General features: G+C 32.1%; 1 protein-coding gene across 1 annotated transcript; it reads left to right on the top strand.

The window, feature by feature from the left end:
- Positions 1 to 119: 119 nt before the first annotated feature.
- LOC142319868 (uncharacterized) lies at positions 120 to 25522 on the top strand. Its single transcript, XM_075357542.1, has 7 exons — positions 120 to 201; positions 5066 to 5128; positions 5598 to 5719; positions 10480 to 11616; positions 14024 to 14161; positions 17156 to 17247; positions 25393 to 25522. The coding sequence occupies exons 1-6, from the start codon at positions 120 to 122 to the stop codon at positions 17243 to 17245; spliced, it is 1632 nt and encodes a 543-aa protein (XP_075213657.1). The 3' UTR covers positions 17246 to 17247; positions 25393 to 25522.
- Positions 25523 to 27887: the final 2365 nt, after the last annotated feature.

The following is a 27887-nucleotide window of genomic DNA, read 5'->3' as shown; positions in this document are numbered from 1 at the left end:
ATTTCAGACCTTACATAAACTACACACAAAACCTTCCAAAAAATTTATTATTTGTGAAGTTCTAAAAAAATATTAAATAAAAATTTTCTATTAAAAATATTTTTAAAAAAAGTCTAAAAATGAGTAGAAAACCTCCTCCAACCAAAAGTGACTATGATTTTGATTTTGATACTCTTCCAGAGATACCTCTGTATGCTTTATGTAAGTAAAAACAGTTAATTTTGAAATTGATCTCGTATCATATGAGTACATATATGATTTGGTAGAGTTGTGGAAACATTTTATGTAAAATGAAAATTTCTAAGCGATGTAACACACAATCACTCACTGATTGGAAATGAAATAGTCAAGTGGATCAAATATAGCACAAAAGTATATTTTATTTACTAAAAACCTTATTTTTTCATGTAGTCACCATTTACAGACACACATTTGACCTAAAGGTGAAACAGTTATCTAATTCTGTTAAAAGAATTCTAGCATTTTTTCTTAATCCACAACCTCTCTGGATTCATTGCCTGTGATGAAATGAATACCTTAATACCTACTTTTTTTAATTGCAGAAAAAAGGTAAAATTGCAGTGCGCCAAATCTGATGAGTATGAAGGGTATGAAATAGGTACAAATTTTAACCTCAAGAGCCTTGATGATATGTATGGCCAAGTATTATTGCATTGGAGAATTAATTTTCTCCATGGAATGTCAAAAATAATATATGTCTCTAAGATGTTGTAATGTCTTTATGTACTGTACAGAATTTATAGTTGACTAGACTTTCAAATAATAATTCATGTACATATGTTTGGAATCCAGAAACTCAAGAGAATTTTTTTGCAGAGGCTTAGGTTTTGAATTTTTTTACTGAGGCGAACCGAAGTGCCAGTATTTCGTGGTTACTGTTTTTCTTCTGGGTTGTAATGTTGTACTCGAGTTTCAATATTGAAATGTACATTACTGGAAAGGAAGTTATATCCTTAATCACAATAATGTTATTTTGGTCTTGGCACAACTTATGTACTCAATTTCATAACAACTAGAACTGATATTTAATGTGAGGGTGTGGATCAATAGAGGAATTAACTACAAGATGGCCACACTTGTCGCTTTGTGTGACATTTGGTTCTCCTGTACGTTACATTTCCAGGAAGTTACATTTTAGCCACCTCTTGTATTTATTTTCTTAGAGTGATTTTAAACTTCCAAAACCTTATACAATTATTTAATAAGGGTCTGAAGAAAAGAAACAATGAATTTCTTAATAGCTGAAATCTATTTTAAGTACAAAACTCTGTTATTTGTTATTTATTTAAGAAATATTATTCATCAGTTTTGTACATCCAAGTCTCTTTCTTTTGTAAATTAGTCATTGTATTAATTTATTTATAACTAATTATTTAATCATTGTATAAAAATAAAAAACATCATTACCATTAAATTGTATCATTAAGAATGATGAACAGTTAAAAATTCAAACATTTGAAATGAAGGATATCACAGATTTGTGGGGGAGGTGATGGGGCCCAGAGTAGGTGATGAATAATTAAGGCTAATTAGGATAGCTATGCTCCAATATACTGGAGATGTAGATAATAGAATTTCGGGGGTACTGGATTTCAAGGCAGATGATAGGGTAATTTTTTAGTCCTGTTACCCAATTAATGTCTGGTAATTTTTTTCTAAGAAAGGGAAATTTTGTTTTGTGACACGAAGTTGGTAGCGCTACTCAACCGGTATAGATACGGCAGTGTGAGTTGATTCTCCTTGAGCTGTGTAAACTTGTGCCGTTTCCAGTCGTGTTACGAACAGAATGTCTTTTTCCATAGAACGAGTTTTCATTCTTGAACAATATTTTGCTACGAAATCGTACGCGAGTGTAAAGAATCATTTCAAATTAAATTTGTTGGTGTTCCTCCGCCAGAAAGAAATGTCAATTTCTAGGCTAGCAAACCGATTTCGAGAGACAGGTGTTTGCGACAGAAAACGTAGTGGTCGACCAACTCGCTTGACAGATGACGTTTTAGAGAATGTGAAAACAAGATTGCTCAATTCTCCACGGAAAAGTTTACGAAAACTTTCCACGCAAGTTGGTTTGTCATATTCGAGTGTTCAGAAAGCTGCTAAAAAAATTGAAATTGTATCCGTATCGCGTTCGATTAGTCCAAGAGCTTCAGCCTCTAGATTTAAACAAGCGATTGTAATATTGCCGTTGGTTTAGGTCTCTCGTAAATGATAACGGAATCGAATTTTTAAACACAGTGTTCTTTAGTGATGAAGCTTGGATCCATCTCGATGGTTATGTGAACAATCAAAACTGTCGAATTTGGGCGGTTGAAAATCCTAACGCTTTACAAGACAAATCTTTGCATCCTGAAAAAATTAGTGTGTGGTGTGCGATATCTCGTCATCGTATAGTCGGACCCATATTCTTCGAAGAGACAGTAAATGGTGAAGTATACAGGAAAATTGTGCGCCAATTTGTGTCCCTCCTGGAACCTCAAGAACGGTATTGTTGGTTTCAGCAAGACGGTGCTACATGCCACACGTCTCGAGAAACCGTGGATTTTCTGCAAGAGTTCTTTGATGATCAAATAATAAGCAAGGGCTTAAGGCCTCCAAAGTCCCCAGATCTCACATCTCCTGATTACTTTTTGTGGGGCTATATTAAGTCCGAGGCCTTCAAAAACAATCCTCACACTATTGATGAACTTAAGTCAATATTACAAACTTAATCACGAATATTTCCAATGCGACTCTTAAAAAGGTTTCTGCTAATATGCTGAAAAGAGTCCGTGCGTGTATAACAGCAAGGGGTGGGCATTTTGAGCATATTCTTTAACAATTACATAAGTAATAGCTTTTTATTAAATCTCTTTTGTAAGTAACAGATACAGTTTTTTATTCCTACACTAAACTAAAAGGGAAACCTAAATTTCCCTTTCTTAAATTACATTTAAAATTGCGTAACAGGACTAAAAAATCACTCTGTAGTATAAAATTATGCGTTATCATTGAAAATTTCCTCAGGGGTCTGTACTCGGCCCACTGCTCTGGGTCCTCGCATTTGACGGTATCCTGCACTTGGAATACCCGAGGGGAGTAGAGGTAATAGCCTATGCTGATGATCTAGCTGTCCTAGCGCAAGGAAAAACTGTATTGGAGGTACAAGAGAGTTCAAACGTATCATTGGAAATAATGAGTGGCTTCAATCAAGAGGCCTGGAATTTTCTGTTGGTAAGAGTAAATTCATTACCTTGACTGGAAGAAGACAGCTGGAACCACCGAACATCTTCATTAATCATCAATCAATTAAGGAGGTGCAGCGCCTAAAATATTTGGGCATCACTTTCCAGCGAAATTGTCGTTTTACGGAGCATATTAACAACATATGTGACAAGGCTGAGGACATGATCAAGGGATTGAATGTGATCATGTCCCCACAGAGAGCTCTTAGAGGCTCAAAAAGGAGAGTGATTGCCTCAACAGTCGCGTCTTCGCTGCTGTATGCGATTCCAGTGTGGTGGCCTTCGTTAAAATACAAAAGAAACTGTAAGAAGTTGGCGGGGACGCACAGGAAACTGTTGCTTGGCGTAGTGTCAGCATGTAGGACAGTATCTTATGAAGCACTATGCGTCTTGTCCGGGGTACCTCCGATTGATTTAATGGCCGATTATAGAGTTGAAAAAGCGGAAGGACTGAGTGAACAGGAAGCTAAGCATAGGCTATTATCCAGATGACAGGACAGATGGAGAGAGGAGGGACCCGCCAAGAGAACGAAGAGCTGATCCCTGACCTGCAGGCCTGGCTTGGAAGGAGGCACGGTGAGATAGATTTTTACATGTCACAGTACTTTACAGGTCATGGTAATTTCAACAATTGCCTTCACAAGATAGGCAGAAGACAAGAACCGGCCTGTATGTACTGTGGTCATGAAGACGATGCTGACCACACGTTCACTGACTGTAACAAATGGACACAACTAAGAATTGACTCATGTATTGCAGATAAGAGGACTGGAGAAATAATGAAAGAAATGCTTCAAAGTGAAGAACAATGGAGAAGAGTTGCGGACTTCGTTAGAAAGGATCTCACAACAAAGGACATGGACGAAAGATTAATGGGCTACTAAATTTAGAGTAGGGAAGGGAGTATAGCCCCAGCATGTCGGGAAGGGAGGAGTCGGCATGCTCAGGTGTGTCGACATCAAACTATGTTTAGTTATACAAGTGTTTTGGTATAGATTGGTATATATACGATTATCAAGCGTTAGAGTCGATCCTTTGTTGGTTTAATCAGTCTATATGTTGGTATTAGTAAAACATTCATTATTCTGAATAATTTAATTTGAACGTTCACTGATTTTATTGTTATTACGGATCGTTTAATTATTCTACTGAACATTTATTCAGGTACGCCGTGTAGCATCTCCGTAATTTATGCGATATTACTGTGGATAAAAATAATAAATATTGAGGGAGACTAAATAAACGTTAAGAACGGTGTGTATTAACTGTGCGTTCTTTTACGAAAAATAATTCTATATAGGTTCTTATAAAATATAGTTAAGTTAACTTCAATGTGTACTTGAGTTTAACAAAGGATAGAGAGCAATACATGTTTTGTTCTAAACGGCTAAGAGTTTTTAAAAGGCTGCATCTTGCACTTCTCTTGTGCAAGAATTATAATTATTCAATGTATACATTATTATCGGTGTGTGGATTTTGATTTTCTTATTTTTGATATTATCGTAATTAAAGATTTTTATTTTTGGAATTTATTTTCAAGTTGTCTGTATTTCAGAAACTCCTGGAGTTAGCCGTACAAAATTTAGCGAGATATATTTTATTAGGTTCTTGCCAGTGAAATATGAATACAACAATGTTTGCTGGTGTTTATTGAATACAAATTTGACATATGGGTAGAGTAATACAATTTTTCTTTTTATCTAACATTTTCTTTGATATGGCATGTATTCATCATTAATATATTTCATTGTTATTTATTTTGTTTCTTCATTATCTTTTAATGAAGAATTTTGTTTTAATGTTTGATTTTTTAAATGTTACAGTGCCAAGAAAAAAGAGTTCTACAAAACCTGACAAATTTGCATATCAGGATATTACGTGCTTTCGTAAGTATTTTTTTTTTAAGTTTCTATGTACAGTTTTGTAATAGAAGTTATTTTTTATTATGCAATTACTACTTCCGTTTTTTTTTTATGACATGATAGTATTATGCATTTAACTTTATTATTGTAATTAACTGAATCTGTAATTATTTTAATTGTGTGGTTGATAAAGCCGATGAAGATCGTACAAGTCCTATTGTAAGGTTACTATTTTGACTTTCAATTATGTCTGCTTTTTTGTGGTTTAAAAAAATACCTAATAATACATAAATAACATGTATTAATCTCTGAAAAAAAATATTTTTATGTTTTTGGTTAATTAATTTTACAGCTAAACTTTTTTAAACACGCGTGTTATTTTAATATTATTTTTTGAACATTTCTATTTTTTTTTTTTATATTTCAATTAATAAATTAACATCTTTTAATTTCTTTACTTGTTTTTTTGTTTTTTTTTTTTGTTTTTTTTTAGCTGAAATCTGTCGGCTTTCACCTGATGCGAGATATTATACTGAAAACGAGCTAAGAATGCGAGAATTAAAAAACAATCCCCAAGCACTACCATGTTCAGTGCACATTAGTATAACAGATTCTGTAAGTTTTTTCTACTCTATAGACTTTTTTAATGTTCAGCATTGCATCATAAGTTGAAACTAGCATACATTCATCATTTCGGTTGATGTTAATAAAATATACTTTTCTTATTATTGAAACCAGTTAAAATTTTTTTTTTTAATTTATCTATTTTTCATTTTTTTAAGGAACTTTAGTATGTAACCGTCTCTATATATTAATTCATGTATATATATATATATATGTAGATAGATAGATAGATATCTTGCATATAAAAGATGTTCTGATTCACTCATTAACGCCCCAACCTAAACTATTAGTTAGACACGAAATTTTAAATGTATGTTCGTTTTGTATAGTAGAGGTATGCTAAGAAAGGATTTTTTGAAAAATTTCGATTTATAATAGGGTGAAATGATAATACTATTCGTTTTTCGATTTTCTCACCTCCTAAAAGAGAGATCGACTTGATCATTTTTTTAAAAATATTCCTTATTTAAATATCTAAAATATCAATTTCTACGGTTTTCGACATCTTGCGACTTAGGGGGTGAAATGAGATCAAGCGGAAATTTTAATAAGTCGTCGATATCTTCTAAAATTAATAATTTATTTAGTCGGTTATGCAATTCATATTCTTGATATGAATATTTAAAAATCTATTTCTGGATTTTGGGAAATTCCACTTCTCAGTGAGTTCTTTTGGGTAAAACTGAATTTCCCCTTTGTTCGAAATTTTGTGGAACAAATTGAGATATCAGCTTGAATTTCGGTAATATTTTTCATATAAATATCTAAAAATCAATTTCTGTATTTGAGGGGTTAAACGTCATCGAACGGGAATTTTTAAATATCGTCGATATTTTCTAAAATTAATGATTTATTCAGTCAGTATTATATCATAAATATTTCTTATAAATAAATAATTTTCTTCGCTCTCCCTTTGATGTTTATCTGTGGTCATAAATTATACGATACACCTTGATGATACTTAAATCATGTACTGATATTATTCACCTGATGCTGTAACGCTAGCCAAACATCCCCACGACTCTTATTAAAAAATATATAAAATGATCAAAAAAAAACTATAAAACATAAAATAGGCACTTCCATTACTGATACCCAATTCTGAAACTATTCATCTGTGAGGTGCCAATTTTTTTCAACAAAGTCACAGATTGATCAAGAATGTTGCTATCCATTACACATGTCATAGAATCCCTCTATTCTGTCTCATTTTCTATATCTGGTCATTTGATTTATTTGCTGGCCCAGTTGTAAACTTGAGTTGTGTAATGTCCTATTCCCAAATGCTGCATGCAGCCTAGACAAAAGTATGAAGGTTTTTTACACACTCATTGGTAAGAAGTTTCACAATCATATGTTGGGCATTGAAGATGGAACCTCTTCTTCTGATAAACATTATTAACCAGAGAGGTGTGAACACCTATGTGGGTGGAGTGCCATCCACCTTTCTACATCTCTATTGCCAATATCTCTGCACATCAGTCCACAGATATTCATTCGTATGTAAGCTGTGAAGATAGAAGTACTATTTATATTTTATTGATCTGTGTCATTTTTAAAATACCGAACTATTATCATTCTAGCACCGTTTTTATAATGAAAAAAAAAATTCTGCATGTTTATAAAGTATCATTGTTTAGAGCTCATAACTACTGATCAAAGAGAATAGGAGCAGGGTTTAAGAAAATAGACTGTATTCTGTTTTGGTATTTAATTTATAAAAATCTAAGGTGACAGCAGGAATTTAATAAGGAATTAAATACTAACTAGAGGAACATATAATTCCAGAAACAGAAGTGGTTTTGTCATTTAGGTTGTAAAATCACAAAGGACTAATGATGTAGACTTCAAAATGAAGATTGATGCAAAAATGAGATTTGCAGCCAAATATTTTATTTATTTTTATGTTATTTATTATTTTTACACACAATAACACTATTACATTTTTTATTTTAATAATTATAATAAAAAGAAATTTTAATAACAACTTCTGCAGTATAACATAAAATATGTAACTTGTATGAAAATTTAAGTACTCTCTGTAGACAAATTCATATCAAGGGTAACCATTACAATAACATTTTTTAAAGTAAAACAGAAATTCTGAAATACACCACCAGCAAATAAATTTACAATAACAATCTATAAATATTTTAATCCTAAAATACTAATTTCTCTTAACAATTTCTTCAGTAATTAGATTAGAATAATAAATTCTCAGTAACAAAGATTTCTAACAACCATACAAATAACAGAGTATGGTATCCTCTAAAGTTTCTTAATTCCTTTATATTATTAGGTAACAGATTGTACACCTTCGGAGCCACAAATGAATAAAAATGTCTATACAGTTCCAATTTTGCTAAGGTAATACAAATTTATCATTCCTATTTAAATTACTTTTGACATATGTTTATTACTCTTTATATTTTACACACTTTATCAAAAATTTGTTTGTACAAAAATTCTCTAAGAAATAAAAATTAATACATACTTAATCCAATTTCTTTTTTTATTTAATTTATATGTTCCTTCCAAGACAGAAGATTCACATCTAAAATTACTCCTAGATACTTAACCATATTTACTTGCAGTATAGTTGCCATGTACAGTTTGTTTGTATTACAGTTTAAATTGTGATATTTTATGCCATATAACATATCTGGCAGACATTTTAATTGAAAAGTGATATAATTTGTCTTCATTGCATTTAAACTTAAGCCGTGTTTTATTACCACTTAACTCCCATAAGGTCCTCTTCAATATATTTCCTTATTTTATGTACACTTTTAGATATAGATTTCAGAATTAGAAGAAAAATGTTTTAAAACATTTATGTTGATCGTAATACTTATGGCAGTGAACATGGGGAACAGGTAAAATAGTAAGGAAAAGGAAAGAGGCCTTTGAATTGTGGGGTGTTAAAGAAGGATATAAAAAATCAAATGGGTCATGTTCCCTCTACATAATCTAAATATTGACATCAAATGATTAAATTTTCCATCAATGTCGTCATCTGATTTGATGAAAATGTATAACATGTAAAGAGTAACATCCCAAACCAGTTTTACTTGAAAATTAGATTTCCAACTGTATACTTTAATGAGTATAAATTAAGAACTACTGAAATACATTTGATATTCAGTTCTACAAATAAAGCTTTACTGTTCGTCATAGGAACAGGCTGTTTAATGAATATCATTTTATTGACATGGGAAAACAACTTAAATGGAACTGGAGTCAACTCCACATGGGATTTAACAGAATTTTTACAGCTGGACACCCTGACACCCAAGGCGAGACAGAAAACTTAACTATAACTATTAGTAAAGTCATATAAAACCTCTTGGCTCTTCTGTTAAGCGTAAAAACCAAGTAATTGTTTAAATCTCTTTTTCACGATTGTAATGATTTACTGGTACTATGGTAAAGCAGTTATTATTTTATAATTGTAAGAAGAATAAATTTGTGTTTAGATTAAGATGTGATTATTGGCACATACTTACTTAATTAGTGTCTAGTAAGCCATATACTATAAAACTTATTCTATATATTACTACGCACTCATACATAAAGTTTAAGTTTATTTTAAATTAAATGATCTCTAACTATGAGGGGCATTCAGAAAGTTCTTGGCCTGAAAGAAAAATAATTTTTTTTTAGAAATTTAACATATTTTACCTTTGCTCACCTTGAGTTGATGTTGAATTACAAACATTTAGACTGATGGCTTTCCAATTTTTTAATACCCTCAACACCCTCTGTCCAACTCTGAAAAATAAACGGTTGTCTAAGCTTTGACTTCATCATTTGACATGAATTATCGACCAGTGTCTAATTTCCTCAGATTTGGGAAACTGTAGTAATTGGTTGGAGCCAAATGTGGCATATGTGGAAGCATTCCGGGGTAAAAGACAAAAGATTGGGTAATTACTTTCTGTAGTATTTATTCACATATTTACTCAGAATCAAATTCTCTACAAGTTTAGTTTAATAAAACTTTGGATGTGTTTATTACCCATTTATCAAAATTATCTTACACTGACATATAACTGAGTATAAATAGTGTGTTTTTCAACTCCTTTCTTTTGTCTTATACCTAAGATTTCTTGAAAATTATTAAAAATACAATTTTTGAACCTACTATTTTTTTCATTTTTTCAGGTCAAATTTCTTATGAAATTACTAAATTGGCCCCATAATTTGGGTCCCTGAATTACAAACTGACTTAATTTTACCAAAGGCACAGAAATCTGGGTGAATTTTATTGAAGACACAGAAATCAGGGTGAATTTTATTGAAGACACAGAAACCAGGGTGATGTTGACTTTTGCAGCCAACACTCATTAAATGAGCATTTCTGAACCTCTGTTTATGAACTTTCTTCTTTTTTTTTCACCTGAAAATATGTTACAATCCTCCTGAATTGTGTGTGTGTGTGTGTGTGTGTGTGTGTGTGTGTGTGTGTGTGTGTGTGCATCTTTTCACTACCACATTACATTGATTCATCCAACATTGATCTACTTTTCTTATTGAGTAACAGTTACATGGATTCATATAATTATACTTGCTGGATTTCAGTAAATTTTGATATTGTATTAGATTTCATAACAATTAAATTCAGTTGTGTAGAAGTCAATATTATTATTATATTTTTAGCAAGTAGAAGATTTAATATTGTTGACATGTTTATTTTACAGAAATATATTCTTTTTAGGCATTTGAAGATGTATATTTTTTTATTTTTTCAGACTCGATCATCAACAACATCAATCAAATCTAAGCCTCGAACATCATCAACATCAATCAAATCAAGAATTCATTTTGCAACAGATTCTACTGCATCACTGACACAGAAAAATATAAAAAAGCAACAATCACAGCAGTTTCCACTTCGTTCATCATTGATGTCTCAACAGCAAATGATGAATAGACAAATGTTTCCGATGATAAGCATGCCACAACAGTTTCCATATCCTTCAGTAGATATGTCACAACAGTTTCTATATCCTTCAATAGATGTGTCACAACAGTTTCCATATCCTTATCCTTCAGCTATGTCACAACAGTTTCCATATCCTTCAGCTATGTCACAACAGTATCCATGCCTTCCAGACGAACCACCAGCTAAAGAAATTATAATTTCACCGTGTTGTTTACCACCACCACCACCACCACCACCATGCACATGCGCATGCCTTCCAGATGAACCAACACCTTCAGAAATTATAATTTCACAGTGCTGTTTACCGCCACCACCACCATCACCACCATGCCCATGTCCTCCAGATCCACCAGTAATGGAATGTAGTTGTGCTCCTGAAGATGTAAATGAGCTGGCGCAAGATTGTGTGTGTGCACCACCAGTCAATAATTCTAAATTTATGTGTGAGAAACCTTGCTGTTTGGCTGATAGGTCATCTCTAACTGAGCAACCACCACAAGAGCCTTCTTCAAAAGCTTTTGTGAATAGATCATTTGCTAAATATGGTGATTTGAGTGGTAAAAAGAATTCATTGGCATATCGTTCAAGTGGTTTACAGCCATTGTCATATTCAGCAGGGAACAATCAAAAACAAAACAGATCAGTATCATTTCCAAAAAAATTATTGAAACCATCAAATGTATCTAGAATGTCTTCATGTGGAAGAATAAATCCTTGTAAATCTACATCTGGAAGATTAAATTCCACTACAAACGATCCAGAATTCATGAGATCTTTCACTTTACCACAAAATAATACACAAGTAGCTTGCCCTCCAAGTATGCATATATTTCGAACAACAAGTGCTGAAAATCCTTCACAATCTTGGCAGATGAATAGAATGCATAAATCACAAAATCAGTTTCAACCGATGGCAACATCCAATTTATCCAGCCAAAAAAAGGTAACCAATTTTTCATGTGATAAAAATAAAATTTATTAGGGATAAATGATCAAAAACTCACAAGGATAAAAAGTATAGCAAAAATGGGATGTTTTTAAATTTTGTGTGAGTTTTATTGGGCAACTGACTTATATTACTTGTTTGCAAAAATTTATTTAGATACATTTTTCAATTTTCCATACTTTCTGTAACCCATGTTAAAAATAATAGATTTATATATATTTTGATTCTTGAGATTTATATATATATATGTATGTGTAAATATGTTCATGCAAACACTCTCTGTTCTCCTATAAATGGAAAAACTATGTGCAGCTATGTATTTAAGCTAAGATAACTTGACTAACTGCAATCCAAAAAAATATGAAATTGATTGTTTCTCTTTTGGAACATATTAATGTGACTTAATGAAAAGTAGCTGTAGAATGTGATGTATTGGATTTGATAATCTGAATGACTATTTGTTTCTTTTCACCTTGAAAAAATGAATGTGGGTGAAAAAAAATCAATCTATCACAGGATTCTTTATTAGCAAGAAAAAGTAGAATCACTGCAGACTTTCTCCTGTAAACTTAATTGAATTTATTAATTAATGAAATAAATAATTTTATATTTTTGTATGTCATACTTTTATGTTTAGGGATGAAGAGTTGCTAGCATTAGAAATTGATCAAATGAAAAAGTCTCTGGCCTGAATTCAAAGAATTGCTATTTTCTTAATATTATCAACCTTAAGATTAAGAAAAAAAAATCATTTGATGTACCATAATAATTTTTTTCTTTAGCTTATTTCTGGTGAAGTGTTACTGTTCATGATCAAAAATCTGGAAGTGAAGATGTGTAATATTACTTAAAATTACGCATTTTAAAATTTATTGACAAGCTGAAGTGTTGACATTCATATAAACATTAAAATACTAACAACTGTAACTCAAGATGAGATTCAATGTGTTATGTGACCCCTTTCTTCCTAAAGAAACAAGCTTTTTAATTTGGTATGCCCCAGAAGGCATTTTAAAACAAATATATAGAGCATTGTTGTAGAGATGGTGTATCAAAATTATTATAGCTTGTCAGTAATATATTAGATTGTACAAATAATAACTTGCTTTCTACACTAAGCTAAGGCATTATTGTTGTGAGAATGGCTGTCTCATTTTCAGGGGAGATTTTTATCTCTTGTAAGATAAACAACTATTTTTTGATTTTTGGTATGTCCAAATCTATCATTCATGAATTATTACAAAAAATAAAAGAATTATTATGCACTTAAGAAAGATTCATATTATGCTATTATTGTCACTTTTAATTTATTATATTTTATTCCTCAGCTTCAAACAAACTTATTGCATATACATTATGCTAATATTCCCTAACCAGTTCATTTAAAGCTTCTTCATTCTTTTCACAACAATATAACCAGTTATTCTTTTTTTTTTTAGTATGGGATTACTATTATTAAAAATTATAATCATTGTTTGAAAATGTGAATGTTAACAATTAAATCTCTTCTTATTATGCAAAGTGAGTCAAAAGTATGGAAACCCTTCAACAAATTTAAAACAATTCCATATAGAATACTGTAACTTTCAGGATAAGGTATCAGTCAACTATTTACCTTTTGATGAAAAATAGAATTTCAACCCTTTCTTGGGGGTGGCCCAGAGGTTTTAACTCAAATATTATAATTGGTAACACGCTTTGCATGAGATATAATTTTAAAGGTCTCTTTAAGATAAGAAAAATTCTGTAAATAAAAATTTGGTACGATATCTGTACCCAAAATGGCAGTAGGATAGAATTTGTATTTTTAAAAATTACTTTGATCATTTTTTAAAAAAAATTACTTTGATAAGGAACTGTTATTCCAAATAGATAAATTTTGCAATAACAATTATCGCTGTTTTATTGTGGAACTTTCAAATCATTCCAAAAACATTCTCCTACGCTTAATTTTTTTATTTGATAGCTAACTTTAATACTATTACTAAATATTGCCAATCATAGACCTTAAATGTCATAATATAGCATGCATTGATAAGATTTGTAAGATGGAATAAGGTTACCAGCAAACATTTTCATGGAACTAAAGAATATAAGGAACTTGTAAGTGAAGTTCAGGTTAAGTAAGGAAGATGGCTAATGGAAAAGTGAAATAATATTATTAAACAGATCTGTTTAATAATATAGTTGCTCTTATAATTTTTATTTATCTATTGTCATTCATTCTATATTCATTTATAATTTTTATCAAGTTAATGGTGACCACTAAATGTTAAATCAGCAGAATTCTAAGTTTTTTGAAGTAGTAATAATTTGTGTCTATTATGTATGATTACAATATGTAAGATAATATATAACAATTTAACTACATATAAAATAATAAATATATTGTCTCATTTTCAAGAATGGAAATAACTCTTACTGCAATGGAGAAATTTGTGTACTATGTGGTGGAGAAAAGAATGGATATGTAAATGGAAATGCCAATGAATTTCAAAATTTCAATGAAGATATACATGAATCTGTAAATTTAAATGAAAATGTAAGTCTTGTAAAATTTATATTAAAAACAGTAATAATACGCTAAATGCTATTTCCCAGTTCTTTATGAATCATAAATCAAAAATGCCAGCAAAGTCTTCTTGCAAAAGTTATGCAGCAATAGATTGCAAGCATACACTTACATACTTTAATGATCTACTTAAGAAGTAGAGCATTAAAGTATGTAAGTGTATTAATTAGTAAAAAATGACTCCTGCAAATAATTATGGAAAAAAAATGATTCTGCTCTGAGTATAATTTTGAAATAGAGTCCAAAATGGGTCCTCTACCCTCTTGACAAATTGAATCAGAATTAAATGGTATCAATATAATTTCATAAAAATCTGTTGATTCATTATAATAATGTTAAAGAAAACAGAAAAAAATGCAAAAAAAATCCTCCACCCCTGAATGAAATGATTATAATTGTCCAAATACAGAGAAGAAATAGTATTTTAATGTTAGAGAATTATCAAGTATACAAGAAAGTGGCTGAGTCCAGAAACAACAAAGAAGGTTTTTTGCCCCTACCCCTTTAATAGGGGATGATATAAGACCAAACACCATCAGGAAGTTTGTTGAAGATATATTAATTGCTTGACACTGTCTGTGCAGGCTGATAGTGTCTGATAGAAAGTACACCTACCCCAACATAAAACAAAAAAAAATTAAATAAGTAATGGGTCTTATAATAATCTTTAAGATGGTTCAATCTTTTTGTTTCAGTATGCAAAAAATAACCAATTATTTTTTAAGTTCAATTATGCCAATTCTTTACAATGTGTTAATGTGATTTTCAATCTTTAAAGGCAAATTGTGAACCATATTTATTCGTTTCATAACAAATATTTTCAAAAAATATACTATGTGAAGCGTTAAATATTTGATTGGTTGTGTGTCTGCAGCAAATGAAAAAAGAATTTTACTTTTTTACTGGAAAATGGGATATTTACAACTTATTTTTTACAACCCGAATTTGGATCATAGCATTGAATTGAAATACAAATTAAAACCGTAATGAATGATAGGAAATATATGAGAAATAAAAAAATTATATGAGAAAAAGGAATAAAAAATGATACTGAATAACAAGGAAATACTAATTTTATGCATTACAATAGTTCCAGGATTTAGTTTACAAAACAACACAAGGTGTGATCTAAACTGATGTAATTTATATGTGTGACTAATTTGTCCAAGTTGATTCTAAAAGAAAATCTTTTTAATAAAATAGAATGCCCAATTTTTGAGGATACTGGTGATAATTTGAATTAAGCTTATATTGCCTAACTTCCATGAATATTTTTTTTAGTAAATATGTTACAAACCTCTGTCTGTAACCTTTGTGGATTTTAAAAAAGTGTATGACTGTATCCATAGACGTCCAATGTTAAATATACTAAGAAACTTCGGAGTTCACTCAAAACTGGTCAAGATGATAGAGCTCACATTAACAAACACAAAATCCAAAGTCAAGTTTAGAGAGGAATTCTCTGAACCATTTATCATAAAAACTGGATTTAGACAAGGAGGTAGCCTTTCACCACTGCTGTTCAACTGTCTTGGAATACATAATGAGAAAATGATACAAAGTAAACCCGAAGAATATAAAAATTGGAAGATGTAGAGCATAAATTTAAACTGCCTAGGATTCGCAGACGATCTGGCCCTTCTGGCAAACAACATACAAGAAACTAAACAACAAATAAAATCACTACAAGAGATAGCACAACGAACTGGACTGGACAATATCTTTTGATAAGACAGAAATAATGTTAACAGCACCCCACTTGCAATTAAAACTTTATTAAATAGCCAAGAAATTAAAATTGTAGATGAATTCAAGTATCTTGGAGAAATTATAACATACACCTTCAACAAAAAACCAGCTTGGCACAACAGAATAAACACTGACTAGGGTGCAGCATCTTATCAAGAACACCGGCAACAAAAAATATTTCAATAGCAACAAAATTAAAACACTATCACTCATAACCAGAAATTATATATGCGAGTGAAACCATCTTCAAAACATCCAATACTGCTGCAATAGACAAGATCCTCAAGATAGAAATTTAGTCAAAATGTGCATAAACGAAAAATATAAAAAGAATGGACACTGGAGGCTCGCTTCAAATGAAACAGTCTACAAAGAAATAGAACCAGTAACCAGCATAATCAAAAAGAAATGGATCTCATTCTTGGGACACCTAATCAGAGCACTGGAAAATAGAATCATAAGGAAAATAATAGAAAAATTTATGGAATAGCAAAACCAACACAAAATTGATTACAGAAATCAAAGACATTAAGGAACTAGAAATTACAGTGGAGATTTGAAGAACGAAACAGACAAAAATTAAGAAACTCAAAGACAAACAAACGACTACAAATGAAAATCAACAGAAAAATAAGGAAGGGTGATTTCAGACCAAGAAAAAAGTTAAGATTCGAAAGAATGAAGAACTGGGTTAACAGGAAACTAAAAAACCACACCTATAAAAATTGACTAAAGTGGTCCAATGTAGGCCAAACAATTTAAAAAAATAGTAAATAAAAAATAAAGGAACAACCCCTTCCATTCATCAATAAAAAATCATTGATAAAATGTCAGTTAGTGTTTATAGCCTTATTTACATAATCAGTTTTCTAACTTTCAAAGTTATTAAATAATGATGGATGCAGTTTTTAAAATCAGTGGAAATTTTTTACTTTTTTTTTAGAGAAAAAAAATAAAAAGAATTCATCCCTCAAAATAAACATTAATCAAGATTATAAATCAAGGTTGTTTAGTAGATCTATTGGCTGTTAGGTGGCTAGTATACGCATAATTCATTACAGCTACTTATTTTTTGCTACAGTGACTCGCTGAGTCTCAATTAGCAGAGTATTATTTTTGAAATCATTTTTATAATAGCTTGTGAATATTTAACCACATTATTTTCCAGTTGTTAGTTCTATTGTGAATAATACAGTTTTTTAATTTTTTTTTAAGAACGTGAATGATTATTGCTCAATGGAAGATGATGCGTTTGCAGTCTCTGGAAATGGATTTCCAGATCTGAATCTGCAGTTCAGTATTTGAATGTAAGGCTCATAAAATTTATAAACAAACTAGTAATAATATCCTAAATTTCATTTTCCGTTATGTATAATGGGAAATGGTATTTTCAACTAATATTCAATTTCTGCTTGATTCTGTCAACATAACACCCAACATAACATTTTAGAATGTTATGTATTATTTTATGAATGTTATGTTATATCTGGACCCAAGTCCAGATAACTATCATGATATTTTTGGTTTTTAAATTTCTTCACCTTCTTGCCATTAATTTGTGCCCTATTTATTTTCAATCTCACAATGCTAATTGCTGTTTAATAAAAAAGATGCATTTTTAAAATTGCATATGAGAAAAAATATTTCAGAAACTTCACTTTACTTGATCACACCAATATTTGATACAATCTTCGCAAACTAATTCAGGACTAATATTGGTTTAAGTTACATGAAAACAGTTCTGAGTTACTTGGTTTAACAGAGATGGATATTATTATTTATTAAGAAAAGTTACTATTCTTTTTAGTGAAGGATGCACATTAATAAACTTTAAACACAAGTATAACTTAAATTTTTTGATTTTCTAAATTGTTTTCTTGATGCATATTTACGGGTGCCAAATAATGTTCTGACTTATTTTTATAACTTGAAAGCTCATGAATTTTTGAAAGAGCCCAAGAAAGGGAGTGTCATCTGTCATAAGTTGGCAAAGTTTAGATGAAACAAATTTACCAATAAAAGTTCCATGAAACTACAGAACATAAATATGTTGCTAGTAGTTCATTTGATAAACAACTATTTGTTTTACATTTATGATTGATAGGTATTTGCCTTTTTATAGTTATAAAAAATACATATTTTTAAAGAAAAATGCCAGTGATGCCCACCTTTTTGTAATTATTCAGAGTGCAGAAGTATAAATGCTGAAAGAAGTTTTTGCTTTACAATAAAAGTATAATTTTTTGTTTTTGTATGATGAAAATAATATAATTATTTAAATATTTTTTTTAATTTTTAATCAGTGTAACACTTAGTATCAACTAATGAATAACACTTTGTCAATTAATAATTGTTATTTCTTTCTTTTGTTTCATTTTAAGAATGTAAATAGCTGTTGCTGTTAATGTGAGATATGTGCAGTATGTGGAAATAGAAATGGGTTACAATAGAAACAAGAATCCCAATCTATGTTAAAGTTTAAATGCAGTTTGATATGAATCTGCAATTTCATGTGTAAATGTAAGATAATTTTGCTTTGTTTTAAAACATAGGATTTACTGTAGTATTACTATTTAATAGTACAACAAAAGAAATTTTTTATGGAAAATGTGCACTAACTGAAAAAAAAGCAAATATTTTTGTTATATACTATTACGATACACTTTAATGTAGCTAACAAATGTATTACCATGTAAGTTAAAAAGGTTTTTCTATGTCAGAAAAATATTTGAGAGGAAAAAATATTAATAATGAACAGGTAAAGAAGTAATAACATTTACAGAATAAGAAGTAAATAATGCTACCTTAGTTACAAGTAATACACTACTTTCATTACATTTTGAGTTTCAGAACAGATGTAAAATAATGAAAAATATTGTGTGTATCGAAAAGAATGGCCTGATTTCAAACAGATATATTCATACTAAAAATGTGTTGCAATTACAAAACAAATTACACACTATTAAAAAATGTTAAAATTTCACTTACCATGTTTTCCATTTGCTGCACGGATAACACCAAGACGATAGCTGAATTCTTCCATTATGCATTGCAGACATTCTTCTATTACAGACGTTACTGCAGCTGTAATGCTAGTTTACAGCAAATACCAATCAGCAGGTAATAGTGGAAAATAAACACTTTGTTTAACACATCTCTATAAGAAAGTCACAAGGAGTAATGTATGGGGATCTTGTGTGTCAAAATCAATGCCTTTGTCAAGTGTGTAATGCCTTGTCTTGGACTCGTGTACACCCTACCCAGCATTGAGGCAATATTTCGTTTGAGTAGAAACCAATGAAATCAGCTGAGCCACATTGGAACAATTGAATTCATTGGAGTCCTCATTTAGTTGTGAAAAAGCCAGTCTTACAGAAATCTTTGTTTTATTTTGTCACTTACATGAAGAATTTGTGTTGTAATTGGTATGACTGAAATTAAAGCATTACCTACAGATGGGGATCAATCCTGAAATGTCAAAATGTATGCTGAACTGTTTATGAAATCTGTCTTGCTAAACTGTAAAACACAAAAGTGCTCTGCTGCTAGTGTGCATTTCAGTGCTGGTATTCAGCCGCTATTTGAAACTCTGGGATGTGCACTTACAAATGGTGCAAATTTCATTCACCAATCATTTGATGGTTGCATGGGTCTATGGTTTTGAAATCGGGTCGTTCTTTTTTATATATGCTGCATTATTGAAATTATTTAAATTTGTTTAAACTAAAATACGATTGGAATGATTTCTTTGGCCCAATAATAGCTAGTTCCTAATGAAATACAACAAAATCGAAATGCCAGTTGCATTAACCAACCAAATTTACATCATTGAAACAATTCATCCATTCCTATTGTTAATACAATAAGGTTGTACTTTATTAAAACCTCTTATTTGCTTTATTTCTTCTCATTGAGCATGGGAAAAAGATCAGTTAATTTCATGATATAATAATAATAGATAAAAATAAGAATTTCATTCATGTTAGATCATAAAAATTATCTTTCATCTTTTCTAAGTTTATTATTTTTTTAAATATCGATAATTTTGAAAACTTAGAATCGGTCATTAAAATATTTAAGTTTTTAACCTATTAATTTGATGAATCCATTCTTATATAATTACAATTTATTATTATTGTTGCAATATTGACTGTGATTTATAGATCCTAAACAGATTTTGGACTGATAAGAATATATGAAAATGGTGTGTATTAATTTCTATCTCTATCGACTATTTCATGATTTTTATATAAATTATACATGTGGATGTTAGGTACCTTAATAGTAATGATTATTAGGTGACCTGACATGAGATAATACAACTCCCAAATACCACAGCTATCCACAAAGATAACAAGCATTCAATGCCATGCTTACCAATTTGCTTACAAAGAACCAATTAAAGATACAATAATATTTAACTGAATAAAAATCATATATTTTTATTTAATATAAAAATATATGATTTGATATTTTTTAATATAATTTAAAAATTAAGTTAAATAAAATAAAATAGAATTAAAAGAAAAAATACATAAAACCAGAATGTAAAACTATTTAAATTTACATTGAAATCAAATAAAATACAATAAATTCATAATCTAAAAAATGAGAAAAAAATAATAATTTCATAATGGAGAAATAAAAAAAAATACGTAAGATAATGTATGATAATAGAAGAAACATTCATACGATAACGCAACCGAATATTATTATAAATTTGTACTGCCTTAGCATTCACTTCACCTAAACATTCACAGTTTTGCATATGTATATTTTTTAATAAGTAGTATATTAATTTATTTTGTAGTATGCGGAATTGTTCGACGTAAGCATAGATGTAACTATGGGCACGTAAGTTGACACAAAAAACAACTAGCATTCTGCAAACATTTTGCACGGTACTAAGTTGACTGAAAACATTATCAGTTTAATATAGATGATATTTATAACCAAAATGCATATGATGCATTAAAACTAGTTTAGTATTTAATTAAAACTAGTTAGTATCCCAATTAATATTATTATTTTAAAGTACTTTTAAATAATTATTTCTACTCACTTTATTGCTGTAGCTCACAAATTACGAAGTCGCTGTGGTCAAAAAGCCAAGTCGAGCACCGAACGCGACTCCCTCCGTACAAATATGTCATCTTCTCCGTTAAAATATATCAGCCCCAAAGCGCTCACCCATTCACTTAAGTATCGTCTTTGTAGTGTAGTAACACAACCAACAAGATCGGGCGATTTAGCGTTGAAGTCTCCCGCTACTACGACCCTTCTACCTCTGTTTCTGTAAACTTTATGGCTAAGGTCTTCCAAAAAATCAACGAAGTCTTCAATGTTTGTATTGGGCGAGTGGTAACTGCAATACACCACTATCTCGCCCAGGTCAGCCCACACATCTTCGTCCCGCATCATTTGCTACTACCGACGTACTATTCACTGGGAACCCTATCGTCGCCTTGCCCGTAAGGTCTACCAACCATCGAAGCTCCGCCACCACCGCCGCGTTCAGATCAGCCACAGACGTCCTTTCTCTGTGCGACTTCGTAACAGAGGTCCATAGCCCACCGGCTCTTGTTCGCATTAAATTGCAGATATCTCATTTTGTCGTGCATCTGCCTGTCCAGTGGCCCTCCGCACAGGCTGCTGGATCCCACACTGTGCTCTCTTATGTCCTGCTTTTCCGCAGTTGAAACAAAGGTTTCTACGATCGGTACCCTGACAATTTGATGCCACGTGGCCCGTCCCCGAGCACCTGTAGTACCTATCGGCTGCCTCTAGCACATAAGCGCGACAGTGCACCCATCCGATGCGTATTCGACTAAGTCTAACCGCTGCGCGGTGACTAGTAACAACTGTGGCGTTCCTCGTTTCTCCAAAGGCAGGACGTACTGTTGTCACTCTAAATTCCTCCTCACCAAGCACCTGAGCTATTGCGTGTTGAATTTCCTGTTCAATTGTTTCTCTCGATATCTTAAAATTTGCTATGGCTCTTCGGCTCCGTCTTGTCCTGAAATCAACATATAGATCGGCAGCTTTGTATTTTGTAACTCTTCTCCTTTCTGTGATCTTTTAACTCTTATAGAAAGTTCCTCCTTTGCTCCTCTTCTGAGCGAGAGAAGTTCATCCGCCTCCTCCTGTATTACGGTCTCCTTTATTTGTCTCAGGAGATCAGCATAAATCTTACCAGTCGTTTTCACTACGAAATTCTACTTTCCTCGATCGCCGGAGTAGATCTCGCAACTCCCGGCGATTTAGCTCTTTGTATTCTCTCGTTCGAAGGGGCGGTAAAGATTCTAATCGAGTCCTCCCGTCCTCTGCCTGCATTGCCACCATCTTCTTTATCATACGGCAAAATTTACCTTCCGGTATGACAAACGTCAGTTTTTGCGATTCATTTAAAATCGCTCTGATCACCAGCATTTTCACAACCAGTGTCTTCTGCTCTCCGACCGCCGTTGTGTCTTGTACTGTATAACGCGTCTTGCTTATAGCTGGCGCACCTCTACCCGTAATTGTTGTAATATCCTGTGCAACATCTCCGAGCTTAATTTCATGTTTTCGCAGTAATTCCGTTACAACACCGGTCTGTAGTACTAATCTCCGTCTGTCGCCCCGATAGATCGTACAACTGCGCCACGTCACCTTCCGCTTCTGCCATTCTTTGGTACATTAAGAATGGCATTACATTTTTTCTGCCCCTGATTTTCTCAGTCTGAGTCGCCTGTGTTATGCTGACTAAAGGAGTCAATACTTTCTTCAGCGTCGGCAGTTCCTTGAATTCTCTGGCCGGCCTCTGTGGTGCGAGTGGTAGCGTCTCGGCCTTTCATACGAAGGTCCTGGGTTCGAATCCCGATCAGGTATGGCATTTTCACACGCTACAAAAATACTGGCTCTGCCAGTCAGACTTTGGCAGAGCAAGCTAACAGTTTATTTTTAAAAACTTAAATGAGGAATTTTTATTTCACCAGTTTTTCTAGGATGAACAATTTTATTTGATTACGTGTTTATACTGCAATTAGATTTTAGCGGAGTGGAAAATTTCAATTCAATTTCTAGCTATATTGTGTTAACAATTTTCACTGGCCTGAAGACAGTTGAAAATTTGTAATAAAGAGGTAGTAGTGTTCCATACACTAACATTTATAAAAAATGCCTTATGAATTCTTTTTGAAATAATAATTTCGTATTATTCTAAAATCAACGTCAGCTAGTAGAAAAATTACATTTCTCCATATAGTCAACATCCACATTCAAGGACTAATCATAAAATAACACCAGATTTTAAATTATCGTCAAAAAACTATGCTATTAAGCTGCTCAACTAGAGCCTACTAACCCTGTCAATCTGAGTTTTTCATTGTTTTTAAAACCACCAGACTGATTTTCATCTTGATGAAAAGATGATGGTAGTCACCGTCAAGTCCAGCTCCAGGGGTACAGTTAAAAACCTTGTCAAAGATAAGATTTTATAGACAATTTTTACAGTTTTTTTTTTTTATCTATATTGTACTCTTTCTTTTCATAAGAAGCTCTTTCTTTTTCATAAGTAAAAGTTTTGGTACTTAACCACTATTCTTCGACCTAAACTTAGAGGTTTTCTTCTTCCTTTCCAGATCTATAACCTCTTCTTTATTACTAAATTCTGCACTCTTACTTCTCTTCGTCTATGAGAACAAAGGCTCTCCAGGGCGAGGGTTTTTACGTAGACCCTCTGCCACGGAAATTGTAGATGTTAAGCTGTCCATAAACCTATATTTACGCCAGTCATGATGTCACAAGATGGGGACGGAGAGACGGTTGGGTGTGTCCCGGATCATTGATCCAGCCTAGTTCCCCAATCAGACTTTGGCAGAGCAAGCGCACAGCAGCTTACCCTCAACCCGGCCCCACAACCGAGAAGAGGAAGGAGCACTCCCCGTCAGACTTCTCCCAGTGTCGGCAAAACAGATCACGATCATGCCTCCCGCCGCCACTGATAACAGCTAAACCTAGGAGCACAATTGCAGTCAGCTCGGAAAGCTCGGAACTGCAAATCCCGTAGTCTAGAGGGAGCTCCTGAGCAAGACCATTTCCCCTTTGGCCGACGTAAATTTTTTGGATGGAAATTCAGCCAACTATAACACGTCTAATATACACTTTTGTTAATATACTCTGTATTTATTGTACAATTTAAAAAAAAAATATTTTATTATTTTTTATGTTTTCTCTTAATTTATTTATTTAATATTGTTATTATTTATTTTTATGCAAGTAAAGTATTTGAGAATGTTTTAAAGCAACTTTTTTTTTTAATCTATGCTATGCTAAGCATATATCTATCTAGCTATCTAAGCTATGAATATGTTTGGTTTGCAGCAGTACGGTATGTCTTAAGTTATCATTAATATATTTTATGTGGAAAAAATGTTATGGTCATGATAGCTTTTATTATTATTATTATTATTATTATTATTACTATTACGTTTTTGTCGGCGGACCGAAGGCCAGTAGACGGCGATTGCTGATGTCCACGGTACATTCCATCCTGTTATACGGGTCGGAAGTGTGGGCCCAGGCATTAAGAGTTGCGAGAAACCGGAAGCGGCTCGCGCAGGTGCAACGCACCGCAGCCTTGCGAGTCGCTTCCGCGTATCGGACGGTCTCCGAGCCTGCAGTACTTGTGGTCGCCGGCGTCATACCCATTGCTACTTTAGCAAGGGAGCGCCAGGCAATCTACAGGAGGCGACGGGCAGGCGAAGACCGGGTGACCATTGCCAACGAGGAACGCACTCGCACATTCCTCGCATGGCAAGAGACCTGGGACCACAAGACCAGAGGACGATGGACCGCAAGGCTTATTGCTCTGGTCAGACCGTGAACGTAGCGACGGCATGGAGAAGAGGAGTACTACATGACCCAATTTTTAACGGGTCACGGGTACTTCCGCGCTTACCTCCATGTCATAGGGAAAGCGCCGTCCCCCGACTGCCTGTATTGTCCCGGTGTACGGGACACGCTGAGCACACCTTTTTCAAATGTGCTCGGTGGGCGGCAGATCGAGGGACACTAGAGGCAGATCACGGAGCACTGAGCACTGAGCCCCACAACGTGGTTGCGATGATGCTCCGTGACCTGAGCAGCTGGGAAAATGTAGCCCGATTCGTCGGCAACATACTCAGGGCCAAAAAGGTTGACCTGGATAGTCCTGAAAATTAGGTAGCACCTAATTTAATATAGCTAGTATAGGAGGACTCGACCGGAAGTAATGTGTTAAACGGTTCCGGGTCGAGCCCTGGTAGAAAGGGGGGGTGGTTTTAGTCGGTAGTCCGCTGATAGTGATTGTATAATACCATCAGCGGGAGCCCGACACTTCGTGCGAAAATGCATTTCCACCACCCTCCTCAAAAAAAAAAATTATTACGTTTTTGAATTTTTATATTTTAATTTTATTTTTATTTTTGCAGAAATTATTTTGAACTTCATAAAATTTTTTGGATGGAAATTCAGCCAACTACAACACGTCTAATATACACTTTTGTTAATATACTCTGTATTTATTGTACAATTTAAAAAAATATATTTTATTATTTTTTATGTTTTCTCTTAATTTATTTATTATTAATTTAATTCTTGTTATTATTTATTTTTATGCAAGTAAAGTATTTGAGAATGTTTTAAAGCAATTTTTTTTAATCATTGCTATGAATATGTTTGGTTTGCAGCAGTACGGTACGTCTTAAGTTATCATTAATATATTTTATGTGGTAAAAATGTTATGGTCATGATAGCTTTATATTTTGATTTTATATTTTCTATCTAAAAAATTTTTAAATGTTTCATTTTCATGGCATACCAAATTTTTTAAGAAATACTTGATTAGTAGCTATGCAGTTGTTTATAGCTTACTTTTAATTGGATCCTGTAAAGACAAAATATAACAAAATCTTGTAAATTTAGATTAATTAATCAGGCATAATCCCTGAAGATGTTCTAAGATAAGCCTATAGAAGATATTATTACTTATTAACATCTGCTTTTCTTTAGTTTTTCCTGTATTCAGCTTCTGGAATACTCTTTTTCAGTTTCCAACAGTAATTGATAAGCATTTTCAGTTTTCATTTTCGCTGATAGCATGTTCCCAAGATTGGTAAATCCTGGTAAAAGCATTCACCACTTAAATTGCCAAGATTAGGTGGAAAAAACTCTAATGTGAATTTAACATGAATTTTTAGAGATATATTGCATCCCAGTGTTTTCTAGTTTTTCAAGTTCACTCACTATTTCTACATTGTTCTCAGCCTTCTTTTCCCTGGAGTGATTTCAAAAATATTTTGAAATGATAGCTGTTTTTGCTTTTAACCACACATTTCAGAAATGGTCAACTTGAGACTGCAAAAGACTACACTTCACTTACACTCATACATATCATCCTCATTCATTCTCTGAAGTAATACCTTACGGTGGTTCCAGAGGCTAAACAAAAAGAGGGTCCTAAAATGTACTTAAAGTTGTTAACACCTTTAGATCTCCAAATATGCGCCAATACTATTTTTCATACTGTATGATGTTAGTACAAATTTCATATTATTTCTCCTTCATTCTGTTCTGTTAACAAATGATCACGAATCCAGTCTTTAATGTCTGCTCAAGTAATTTTGTAAAGTTTAGTAGTCGCACCTTGGTAATCTGGATTCTTTTCTTCATTACGCTGTGATGATTTAGAAAGTAATGAAGAAAAGAATCCAGATTACCAAGGTGCGACTACTAAACTTTACAAAATTACTTGAGCAGACATTAAAGACTGGATTCGTGATCATTTGTCTAAAATCATCACAGCCTTCTTCATTAGCATTTTCCTCTAAATTCCATGTTTCTGGTGGAACTCGAACATGTAATTTTTACTGTGTGGAATAGGTCTTATGGCTGAAACAAGACTAGAATATGCAACTTTACTTTTTATACCTTTGATTTTTCATTTACTTCACATTTACTTTTGAAGCCTTTGATTTTTATAATACAAAAATAAGTATGTGGAGTAATCCTTAGGTTTTCTTTACACCATAGGAACAGCAAACATGTCACGGCTTCCTACTAAGCCGTGAGATATGTAATATTCTTAAAAAACATATCAAATATATGATATATTCTTAGTAGCACAAGAATCATAGCAGATATGGGAGCCCCAAGACTTGTTCTTATCAACTATTTTATACCCAAAATAGAGTTCATATTAATTTTTAATCAAATATTTCTTCTTTGAGATTTAAATGTTAATCACCACACATATAGAAAAAAATTGTTAGAATGATTTATATAACTATGAGGAATTTTTTATAAATTATGTCAGTATACAAAAACAATATGTATGAAGCACAACAAAAAGAATCTGTCTTTATCAGAAAAAATAGAAATAACCAAAGATAAAACTAACAATGGAATTCACAGGAAGGCCAGAGGGAAACTGATTCTCTAATCTGGATTATTCCATAGTAAAAATGATTGAAATCACTATATCAATTATGATATTAGTAAAGGCTATTAATTAATTAATACTCATTTAATAAATTTATTTTTCCTAGGAGTCACAATAAACAGTTAATAATGATATCATTCTGTGGTGTAATATGTATTATTTACCCAAACTGTTCCATTCGTAGCCATTTATAAATATATTTGTATTCATATTTTATAAACATTGATTCACAACAAATACTTATAAGCATCTGGTCTTAATAAATAAAATAAATTGTTTCAAAGATTTTCATTTTTTCAAAGTAACAATTTCAAAAATGAAGCTCTCAGGATAAATTCTGAAATCATATTTGGATTCAGCATCAAACATATGAGTAAATAACGTTAACATTATCTGTTTCATAAAACTCTTGTAGAAGAGTGTAATTTGTTTATTTGTATTTACTGCAAATTAATTGGTTTTCTCTTTATTATCTTTAGTTTTTTT

The sequence above is a fragment of the Lycorma delicatula genome, chromosome 2, assembly GCF_047948215.1.
Source record: "Lycorma delicatula isolate Av1 chromosome 2, ASM4794821v1, whole genome shotgun sequence".
NCBI lineage: Eukaryota > Metazoa > Arthropoda > Insecta > Hemiptera > Fulgoridae > Lycorma > Lycorma delicatula.
The sequence above is the reverse complement of the archived record's forward strand: the minus strand, read 5'-3'. Positions and strand labels throughout refer to the sequence as shown.